At 41.9% G+C, this 12,114-nt stretch overlaps 1 protein-coding gene across 1 annotated transcript in view; it reads right to left on the minus strand.

Annotated features, from left to right (window-relative positions):
- Positions 1-12,114, minus strand: part of LOC101284250 (cell cycle control protein 50C-like) — a 28,915-nt gene that overhangs the window by 10,784 nt on the left and 6,017 nt on the right. Inside the window, exons 4-6 of the mRNA XM_033433321.2 lie at positions 11,223-11,333; positions 3,831-3,932; positions 2,475-2,562 (exon numbers count right to left, since the gene is read on the minus strand). Of these exons, the coding sequence (XP_033289212.1) occupies positions 2,475-2,562; positions 3,831-3,932; positions 11,223-11,333 (301 nt within the window). The remainder of the gene's footprint in view (positions 1-2,474; positions 2,563-3,830; positions 3,933-11,222; positions 11,334-12,114) is intronic.

Consider the following 12,114-nt stretch of genomic DNA (forward strand, 5'->3'; position numbering starts at 1 on the left):
CTCAATAGATGCAGAAAAAGCTTTTGAGGAAATTCAACACCAATTTATGATAAAAACTCTCCAGAAAGTGGGCATAGAGGGAACCTACCTCAACATAATAAAGGCCATATATGACAAACCCACAGCCAACGTCGTTCTCAGTGGTGAAAAACTGAAACCATTTCCACTAAGATCAGGAACAAGACAAGGTTGCCCACTCTCACCACTATTATTCAACAATAGTTTTGGAAGTTTTAGCCACAGCAATCAGAGAAGAAAAAGAAATAAAAGAAATCCAAATCGGAAAAGAAAAAGTAAAACTGTCACTGTTTGCAGGTGACATGATACTATACATAGAGAATCCTAAAGAAGCTACCAGAAAACTACTAGAGCTAATCAATGAATCTGGTAGAGTAGCAGGATACAAAATTAATGCACAGAAATCTCTTGCATTCCTATACACTAAGGATGAAAAATCTGTAAGGGAAATTAAGGACACACTCCCATTTACCATTGCAACAAAACGAATAAAATACCTAGGAATAAACCTACCTAAGGAGACAAAAGACCTGTATGCAGAAAACTCTAAGACACTGATGAAAGAAATTAAAGATGACATAAATAGATGGAGAGATATACCATGTTCTTGGATTGGAAGAATCAACAGTGTGAAAATGACTCTACTACCCAAAGCAATCTACAGATTCAATGCAATCCCTATCAAACTACCAATGGCATTTTCCACAGAATTAGAACAAAAAATTTCAAAATTTGTATGGAAACATAAAGGACCCCAAATAGCCAAAGCAATCTTGAGAAAGAAAAATGGATCTGGAGGAATCAGGCTCTCAGACTTCAGGGTATACTACAAAGCTATAGTAATCAAGACAGTATGGTACTGGCACAAAAACAGAAATATAGATCAATGGCACAGGATGGAAAGCCCAGAGATAAACCCACGCACATATGGTCACCTTATCTTTGACAAAGGAGGCAAGAATATACAATGGAGAAAAGACAGTCTCTTCAATAAGTGGTGCTGGGTAAACTGGACAGCTACATGTAAAAGAATGAAATTAGAACACTCCGTAACACCATACACAAAAATAAACTCAAAATGGATTAGAGACCTAAATGTAAGGACAAGCACTATAAAACTCTTAGAGGAAAATATAGGCAGAAGACTCTATGACATAAATCACAGCAAGATCCTTTTTGACCCACCTCCTAGAGAAATGGAAATAAAAACAAATGCAAACTATGAAACTTAAAAGCTTTTGAACAGCAAAGGAAACCATAAATAAGATGAAAAGACAACCCTCAGAATGGGAGAAAGTATTTGCAAACGAAGCAACTGACAAAGGATTAATCTCCAAAATATATAAGCAGCTCATGTAGTTTAATATCAAAAAAAGCAAACAACCCAATCCAAAAATGGGCAGAAGACCTAAACAGACATTTCTCCAAAGAAGATATACAGATTGCCAACAAACACATGAAAGGATGCTCAACATCACTAATCATTAGAGAAATGCAAATCAAAACTACAATGAGGTAACACCTCACACCGGTCAGAATGGCCATCATCAAGAAATCTACAAACAATAAATGCTGGAGAGGGTGTGGAGAAAAGGGACCCTCTTGCACTGTTGGTGGCAATGTAAATCAGTACAGCCACTATGGAGAACAGTATGGAGACTCCTTAAAAAACTAAAAATAGAGCTACCATGTGACCCAGCAATCCCACTCCTGGGCATATACCCTGAGAAAACCATAATTCAAAAAGAGTCATGTACCACAATGTTCACTGCAGCACTATTTATAATGGCCAGGACATGGAAGCAACCTAAGTGTCCATCAACAGATGAATGGATAAAGAAGATGTGGCACATATATACAATGGAATATTACTCAGCCATAAATAGAAACGAAATTGAGTTATCTGTAGTGAGTTGGACCTAGAGTCTGTCATACAGAGTGAAGTAAGTCAGAAAGAGAAAAACAAATCCGTATGCTAACACATATATATGGAATCTAAAAAAAAAAAAAAGGCTCTGATGACCCTAGGGGCAGGACAGGAATAAAGACACAGACATAGGTAATGGACTTGAGGATATGGGGAGGGGGAAGGGTAAGCTGGGACGAAGTGAGAGAGTAGCATTGACATATATATACTACCAAATGTAAAATAGCTAATGGGAAGCAGCTGCCTGTCGCAGGGAGTTCAGCTCGTGCTTTGCGACCACGTAGAGGGGTGGGATAGGGAGGGTGGGAGGAAGATGCAAGACAGAGGGGATATGGGGATATATGTATGCATATAGCTGATTCACTTTGTTTTACAGGAGAAACTAACACAACACTATAAAGCAATTATACTCCAATAAAGATGTTAAAAAAAATAAACTGCCACTCAGCTACAGGAGTAATCTTCTGGATATTTAGATTGTTACACACTCATGAAACGGAAGATGATGGAGATAGGAAAAGACACCTACCATTGAACATGCTATTGGCAATAGCACCACAAGGAGCGATGGGGATCCCATTGTGGGAGGTTTTGAATGGAGCACAGTTTCTAACATCCTGGATGAGAAATGATACAGGAAGAAGTGTTTTTGGTAAAATCTCTTAAAATGCTGGAAGTGAAAATACTGGCAGTGTAAATCAACCCATGCTGCTCCACTGGCACAGATCGAGATTATGGGCTGCTACCTGCTGTTCCCAGGCGGCTGGCTGACCTAGACTAGACAATTTTTGTGTTTTGGAGATATGTATGTGTGTACGTGCACGTGTGTGTAGTTTCTTTCCTCATTAACAGTACATAGCATACCAAATATGTCTGCAGGAAGAAATTTTACTTTGCTTGCTGTGCTAAATACCACACTAAGCCCACAATGGAATATATTTTTAAAAGCTTTTTCTTATTGGAGTGTAACTTATATTCTAAAAAGTATATAAATTGTGATTCTACAGTTGGATGACTTATCACAGGGAAATCCACCCACCTAACTACAAGAATACATTTTAAAAAGAGTGGCTGCTAAAAACCATTTGGTTATCCCTTTTATATAATGCCAGTATAGAAAAGGTTTCCTTCTATCTTTTCTTGCCAGCATGCTGAATATCATTTACCAAGAGTTAAATTTTGTAATCTTAGGTCTGAAAGAATATTCATTAAACCAAAGGCTTTTATTCAATCAAGTAGAGCCCAGTTTCCTTAAACTAGGCTGATTGAAGCCCCCAGTTATAAAAAGGACAATGGTGGATATAGAGTGAGCTAGGCTGAAACCAATCACTCAAGGTTACTATCAAAATGGTTGGTACATCCATCAACTAAAATAGGCAACTTTAAAGATAACTACAGAAATTAAGTATGAGAAAATAATGTTGAAATCTAATCGATGTGTCAGTCATTCAAAGAAGCAAAAAACTCTACTGTTTGAAGAAGCTCCAGTATGCCATCAACTTTATTAAGAGAAACATAAATCCTGAATTGTGGTTGAAAGGTACTTGAAGATTTGCCCTTCTGACACATTCATTATTACCAAGACCTGGGCAGTCCAATATGTATCTGGTTTTAATATAAAATGCTGTCAAATAAAAAAATGGTTGGTGCATGAAAGGCTAAACATCTAATTGGACAAGATTCACATTCCTGCTCTGAAGAGGGAAAGCAGCAGTTATCCTGAATACTCAGCCCCTTCAGTTCATGCAAGAATGAAATGAGCATTTCTGTCTTGTAAAAACTTAGCTTTAGAGTTTATTTTCCATACTGTCTTTTAGACTGAAAGATCCATCTGGCTTAAAAAAAAAAAAAAAAGAGTATTATACCAAGTTAAATAAAGCCTTACCTTTACATCTGTACCCACCAGTTGGCTATTACTTCTGGATAGAATATATCGATAGAGGTTCTGATAGAAGCCATACAATTTGTAGTACATATAAATATTACCCTGTAGAGGAGAACAGCAAGATGTAAGAAAAGAGAAAAATAAACTGAAATATTAATAAACACGGACAGGAGTTTTAAAATATAAGAAGTAGTACCAAAAAATATTGATGTGAACTGAAAGTTTCTTTATATCAGATAGAAACCCAAGAAATTATTTTTAAAAATCAGTATTGGAAAATCCTAGTCTATACAGAATTATTAAAATGACTACATAACTTATTTTTAATGTCTTTGTAAGGGCTACCACATTCCTGCCTTGAAAAAATTTTATAACTAGCCTTTGTATTCTCAATATATAAAATCTGATTTCACAAATATTTCCCAGCAATACTAGGAAAGATCCTTTGCCTAGGAGTTGTGGTAAGCATCAAATTCACATGGTCTCAAAGCAAATCCATGAAACACAATTTAAAATTGGAGCCACTGAGCATGTTTAGGCGCATGTTCACAATTGCCCATGTGAAAGACACAAGCCCAGCTCCTTGGTGTCCAGCTCCGGTGTTGTCTTTTTATCACTAGGATCTAGCACAGTACTGTGGCATATTATACTTGGTTAAGAAATGGTGAGCCATTTGTTATGGACAAAAAGATGGAATAGTTCACTGATCTAGAAGAAAGGTGGTTTTCACCTTAGCAATAAGTAGCCTTGTGGCCATGAGAGATGGGCGTTTTCACGGATTTTGCCGAATGAGGCTGCCCAATCACAGGCTACCATTGTGCTTCTACATTCATGGTGAAATACCAAGGCCCTAGAACTTCTCCTTTTTTTTTTTTTTTTTAATTTGTATTTATTTATTTTTGTCTGCATTGGGTCTTCATTATTGCGTGAGGGCTTTTCTCTAGTTGTGGCGAGCGGGGGCTACTCTTCGTAGTGGTGCGCAGCCTTCTCATTGTGGTGGCTTCTCTTGTTGCAGAGCACGGGCTCTAGGAGTGTGGGCTTCAGTAGTTGTGGCATGTGGGCTCAGTAGTTGTGGTTCACGGGCTCTAGAGCACAGGCTCAGTAGTTGTGGCACACGGGCTTAGTTGCTCCGTGGCTTGTGGGATCTTCCCAGACCATGGCTCAAACCCGTGCCCCTGCATTGGCAGGCGGATTCTTAACCACTGCGCCACCAGGGAAGCCCCCTAGAACTTCTCCAAGTGGGCTTGATACAGATTTTACTAACAGCACATATGATGCAAATGTAGATGTCCAAGGTAGCTATTTATAATTAATATTCTACCTACCTCCAAAATAATGAAGGTATGCATCTAAAAATATGAAGGCCTAAATTTTATTAAGTGCCTCCCATATGTCAGGTGCTATGTTCAGTGCTAGAAATACAAAAGTATTACTTTACAGTTCCCTGAGTCAACTGATTCTTTTATGCTATGCAAATTTGGCCTCGCCCTAAGGACCTTTAAGAGGATGAGTATGGAAGATGGGAGCTGGTACCCAGGTTAGGCTGAAAATAAAGGTCATGGTAAGTGTGACCAGTTACAGAAAACAACAAAGGCTGAAGAGCTCAGTCCCTGGTAAAAGAAAAGCCTCTGGAACACTGAGAAAGGGAGAAGCTGGGCCCTAAGAGGCGGGCTGAAACATCGTAAACAGAGAGCACGGATGTGAAGGTGAACAAGCCAGGCATAGCAGGAATGACAGATTATATTTCCTCACTAAAGGAGGGAACCTCTACTGATGACCCATGACTACAGAAAATATGAAATCCATGGAATGGAACTTACCATACATTTTCTTGGAAGCTAAAAAGAGCATTCTACTTACCCAAAGGTATATACTCATATAAACATGACAAAATAAATAGAGAACACTCACATGCTGGGGACAGAAGTGTTTTAATAAACTGTTTTCAATAATTCTTTGTCCAAGATTTTACAAGCCCTCCAAGATCATCATCTTTTGATTAGTCCTAGAGGCACAATGCACTTTATAGTGTTTCTTTTCTTCCATGGTACTTGGTGCAGGATTCCTAGTTTAAGGCAGAGAGCCTTGCGTGGGTCTGTCATCTAGCGTGTGTAATGTGTGTGAACTTGTGGGCAGAAGGCTCTGTGCTTGCCCTGAGTAGTTTGGTTAGATTTTTATGAGAAAGCCTTTGCCTCAAAGGAATGGTTAGCAGCTGGTAACACTTATTTGCCTTTAGGATTTCAAAGGACACAGACAGATGGGAACTTGAAGCCCTTTAAGGTTTTATCTTTAGGATTTTTTTTTCTTCAAAATTTTAAGCACCCTGTGCCTCCCAAGAAGGAACCAATCCTGCTGACACCTTGATTTCAGACTTCCGATTTCTAGAATTGTAAGAAAATAAATATCTAATGTTTAAAGAAAAAAGAAAAAGCAACACTAACTTTTACTTTCGGGGGGCAGCATGGTGAGTTGAGGAAGGCAAGAAAGTACACAATTGTAGAGAACTAGAATTTTGACCTTTAACAAAAGAGCACAGATATAAAACTTCCCTCATGGGACTTTATATAGATATCACTTACAACTCAAGTACTACTCAGTAATTTTCTCATAATTTACATCAGACTTACAAAAATGATTAGAGATACAGATGTATTCAGAATATTACTGATGCCAACATGCTTTCATCTGGGATCAAGGGGGAAATAGGAAAGGGACACATAAAACCAAAGCTTCCTAGAGCATAAAGAAATATAATTTATCACTTTATCTTTTTTTCCATTCATTTAAAATTTCGGCAAACATTGTCTAAGCATCTACCACGTAAAATATAGTGTGCTATGCCCCTGTGAAGGAAGCAAAGATTCTTATGTTCATTCAATAAACATTAATTGGGCAACTACAGGTGTCAGGCATAGTTATAGGTGCTTGGGATACAATAGTGAGAGACAGACAATAAACAATACATATAAAAACTGTTAATTTATATAGTAAGTTGGAAGGTGATAAGTACTATGGAAAAAATGGAAATTACAGTAAGGTAATAAGAATCAGGAGTGCAGGTGTGAGGTGAGCAGACAGGATGAAGTATGAAATAGGATGGCTAGTGTAGGCCTGAGTAGGTGATGGCTGAGCCAAACCGGACCTGAAGGCAGCAGGGGAGTTAGCCGAGTGGATGTCAGGTACAGAGAAGAAGCGAATGCCTGACTTGTCTGAGGAATGAGGGGGCCGGTGTGGGCAGAGAGGGGGTGGGGAAGAGAATGGAGAGAGGAAGTTAGGAGGAAGTAAGAATCCAGATCACATAGGCCTTGTAAGGACTTAGGCTTTTTCACTGAGTAGAAAGAGAAGCCATTGCAGGGATTTTTGAACAAAGGAATAACATGATATGACTTATACTTTAAAATGTTCACTCTGGCTGCTCTATTGAGACATGGATACAACAGGGAGACCTGATAGGAGGCTACTGTAGAAATCCAGGTGAGAGGTGAGGGTGGCATGGAGCTGGGTAGTAGCAGCAGAGGTGGGCAGAGGTGAGCAGACTCTGGATATATTTTGAATGTAGAACCAATAGGATGGATTGGATGCAAGGTGTGAAAGAACGAAAGGAGTCAAGAATGACCCCTGGGCTTTTAGCCTGAGCACCAGAAGGACAGAGTTCTTTTCAACTGAGATCGTCTGCAGGTGGAATAGGGTTTTTCTGGGGATGGGCGTAGAGTAAGTAAGGGGAAGAAGTGGATATTAGTTTGGTTTTTAGAAACATTAAGCTGAGGTAGAAAACAGAGAATTGGTAATCGATAGCATTTAAACCTAGGAGGTAGATGATGTTTCCAAGGAGGTGAGTGCATACGGAGTGGAGATGAAGACTGAAGGCCGTGACTAAAGCCCTGCAGATCTCCACATAAAGAGTTTGGAGAGGGCTTCCCTGGTGGCGCAGTGGTTGGGAGTCTGCCTGCAGATGTGGGGGATGCGGGTTCTTGCCTCGGTCCGGGAAGATCCCACATGCCGCGGAGCGGCTGGGCCTGTGAGCCATGGCCGCTGAGCCTGCGCGTCCGGAGCCTGTGCTCCACATCGGGAGAGGCCACGACAGTGAGAGGCCAGTGTACCGCAAAAAAAAAAAAAAAAAAAAAAAGAAGAAAAATAGTTTGGAGAAAATAGGAGGAACAGCAAAGGAACCAAAGAAGGGCAGTCAGGGGACTTCCCAAGTGGCACAGTGCTTAAGAATCTGCCTGCCAGTGCAGGGCACATGGGTTTGAGCCCTGGTCCGGGAAGATACCACATGCCACGGAGCAACTAAGCCCATGCTCCACAACTACTGAGCCTGTGCTCTAGAGCCCACGAGCCACAACTACTGAGCCCACATGCCACAACTACTGAAGCCCGCACGCCTAGAGCCCATGCTCTGCAACGAGAAGCCCCCACTCGCCACAGCTAAAGAAAGCCAGTGAGCAGCAACGAAGACCCAACGCAGCCAAAAATAAATAAATTAATTAAAAAAAAAAAAAAAAGAAGGGCAGCCAGAGGGCAAGGAGGAAAACCAAGACAGTAAGGTCTCCTGGAAGCCAAGAGAAGAAAGCATGTCAAGGAGGAGGGAGTGATTGCCTGTGTCCAGTGTGTGACAAGGCACTGAGGACGGAGCACTGGATTTATCCACAAGGAAGTCATTGGTAACCTCGCAATTTCACTGAGTGTTAGGGCCATGGGTGGGTCTTTGAGAATGAGAAGAGAGGAATTGGAAATACCCAAGAGAGATGACTCCTCTGAGGAGTTTCCCTGCTAATGCGAGGAAAGAAATAGGCAGATAGCGGGCAGGGAAATTTGGGAGAACAGAAGAGTGCTTGTTTTTGTTTTTTAAAAGATAGGTCAAATAATGTTTGTGTGCTGATGGGAATGATCCAGTAGAGAGAAAATTTGATGATATAGAGAGATGACAACTGCTGAGTTAAGCCCTTATAAAGGCAAGAAAGGCTAGCATCTATCACACAAGTGGAAAGGTGAGCCTTCAGATGAGAGCATGGGTGGTTCACCTGTGGTAACAGGTGGGAAGGTTGAATATGTGGTGCAGATACGTCTGGACGTGTAGTTGTGTGGTGTGGCATGTAAAGCATGGTCCCTTTCCTCAGGGAGCTTCCTGTGAATAGAGGAAATGAGTCTACAGGATATTATATGGGCGATTGTAAGTCCATAAGAAGAGTTGAAACAGCGCTCTCAGGATACAAATGTGGGCAAATTCTTGCTGGAGACATGAGCTAAAAGGAGGCTCAAGGAAGTGTTTGGATATTAGTGGCTTAAAACAAGTGAGATCTTACAGGTGGGAGTGAGAGGGGAGACTTTCTAGGCAAAAGAACAGCAGGAGCATAAAGAGTTGCATCATGGAAAAGCAAGTTGGGCAGTTTGGCAGGAGTACAAGGTCTCCTGCAAAGATAAAGATGAAAAGGTGGCTGGGCCTCAGGTGTTGAAAAGTAATCTGAAAGAGGGCACATTTTGGGGGACAGGGTGTGGTCTGCTGATTTGGCAAATAACAGTTGGCTAAAAGTAGGAGAAGCCAAAGGCTAGATGTGCAGTTAAGGTTGCTGTGATGCTAGATCAGGAGGGACTGAACTGGGGTGATGCCAAGAAAATGGAGTGAGAAAGTGGTTGGGAGAGATAGGGATTGCAGAACAGTAATCATACATCAGAGGTCTGGATGAGAAAGGAGTGGGCAGGGTAAAGTCAAGGAGGAAAATCTTGAGTCTCAGTGATGGGATCTTTCCCAGAAAGGGAAGTAAGGAGGGTTTTTCAGGAGATGACGATGAGTCTGGTATGGGGAGGAAGCAAGGCCTTGAGGATGGGATGTTCAGTGAGAAGCTCAAGAGAAGGCCTGCCTGCACGTGAAACATCACATGCAGAGTCATCTATGCAGGGGAAGGAGGGGAGACGGATCAGGTTAGGGAGGAGGTGCTATGGGAGAGGTGCGGAGTCCAGAGGACAGGACAGGACCTTTGAAAAGTTTCAGGAAATACATTTTCTTTTTTTATAAATTTATTTATTTGGCTGCATTGTGACTTTGTTGCTTGCATGGGCTTTCTCTAGTTGTGGCGAGCGGGGGCTACTCTTCGTTGTGGTGCGTGGGTGTCTCATTGCGGTGGCTTCTCTTGTTGTGGAGCACGGGATCTAGGCTCAAGGGCTTCAGTAGTTGTGGCTCGCGGGCTCTACAGCACAGGCTTAGTAGTTGTGGCGCATGGGCTTAGTTGCTCCGTGGCATGTGGGATCTTCCCAGACCAGGGATTGAACCTGTGTCCCCTGCATTGGCAGGCGGATTCTTAACCACTGCGCCACCAGGGAAGTCTTGAAATACATTTTCATTTGATCAAGTCTTTGCTACCTAGTAAGACTGTGGTGGCCCTGAAAAGGTGCCTCTTGATCTCCTACTGCAGGGAGCGTAATCGAGGGGTGGGCGCGGCTGCTGTGCTCTGAGGTCATCCTATGTTTGCACCAAGGCCATGCTTCCCATTGCTGCTCCCAGACAATGGCTGAGCAACAGGGATACTGAGGTAAGGACTCTCTGTTGGGGTTGCTGAAACTTTCTTAAGAATACTCTGCAGTCTAAGACCTTTCTTCCCTCCTCCCCATCTCTCTACCCTCCTCTCCCTCTGTCCCTCCTTCCTTCCTACTCTGCTTCTGTCTCCTTCCCAGGGGTCAGAGCTGTGCTGTGGTCTGACAGCTCTCCCAGCCTTCTCCAGCTTCCTCCATATTTTCCCTCGCAGGCAGTTCCCCCAGTAAATCTCTGGCATGTCTAATCCTGTCTTGGCATCTGCTTCTCAGAGGACCTGGACTAACACGAGACTTTAATCAGCCCCAAAGCAGGGATGTCTCTTAATATTTCTTTGGCATTTCTCACAGTGCCTGACAGCCAGGCCGAGTCGCCTTAGGGATTAGGCAACTGCATGTGTAGAATGACTAGGAGGGGAGGACACAAGGAGTGTCCCAGGTATGTGACCTTTGACACTAACTCACTGTGTGACCTTGGCCAAGTCACTTAACCTCTCAACCCATTAATCTCACTGTAAAATGAGTGGTTAGATTCAGTAATTTCTATGGTCCCCTCCTGTGTTGACATTTGGCATAGAACCTGTTTGACTGATGTTAAGAATTGTTACAAAGCTGGGTGGGTAAAGCATCCAGAAATTTAGACATAAGGAGAAGAATGAAATTCCAAAGAAAAAAAAGGGGGTGGGGGCAGAAAGTCGAACATGAACTCAATACTTTATAAGATCCCCACCCCCCATTCCCACCCTGCGTTATTTCTTGTATTTTCAGTTTTGGAAAGCATTTGGTGGAGATCATGAATTTACTGCCACATGTTAAATAGGAGGAGAGCAGCGTATAGCCAATTGAAGGCCCTTGAATCTCACTTACCTTCATTGTCTCTGGAAGGACAAAGGGAATAGAACAGTTGCATTCTTTGTCAAAATTAGCAGCATTTTCCCGCAGTTTTGCACAATTTGCACATTTTTCTGTGTAATTAATCTGTCAGGCAGGGAAAATAATAATTATTAATTAAAAAGGGATGTGAGTACATATCTTAAAATTAAAGTCCTGAGTCCATCAAAGTCTCCAAGCTTTCTAGGTCAAGGGCGTGCTATCTGGGACATGAACCAAGGTCAGCTCTGCGGATGTGTGGGACGAGTGGGTCTCCTTACAGCCTTTCATTTTGGGACCCAGCTGCATTTTGCCACTTACTTGGAGTTCAGGGTTTCTACTACATATTTATGTAACCTGCTGTGATGAAGCCTTATGCCTCCATCATAAAAAGTTACCACTAGGAAAATATTAGTCAGTGACTCATGAGAACTGGGCCTGCAGCCTGAGTCTAATCAGCATTATGGGAAAGTCACTTCACTGTTTTTCCATTTTATTGTATGGAAAATATTTATACTAGTGAATTATTCTACATGGTATCTAGAGGAAGTTTTTAAAAATGACCAAACATAGAAAAAAAAATGTTTCCAAAATGTAGAGTTATCTATGTATGTGAAGCAATTGTTTTTAAAATGTTGTTATATTGTTTTTTAAAGTTAAGTTCTGTGCAAAATGGTATAAGTGGACTCTTTAAAAAAGGGTAGTGGGTCCCAAATGGGCAAATCCTGTGAGCTCTGGCTCAAGGACTCAGTTATGTGAAGATGGAGCTGGAAGGAGAGTGGGGAAGGGGGGCTCAGAGAGAGGCCACGAGGCTGTGCATTTCCCTTCCGCTCCAGGAAACACTCATCTCAGGCTCCCAGCGGTGGTTGTGAGGTCCTGCTGGTCGCTG

The sequence above is a fragment of the Orcinus orca genome, chromosome 5 (genome assembly GCF_937001465.1).
Source record: "Orcinus orca chromosome 5, mOrcOrc1.1, whole genome shotgun sequence".
Taxonomy (NCBI): domain Eukaryota; kingdom Metazoa; phylum Chordata; class Mammalia; order Artiodactyla; family Delphinidae; genus Orcinus; species Orcinus orca.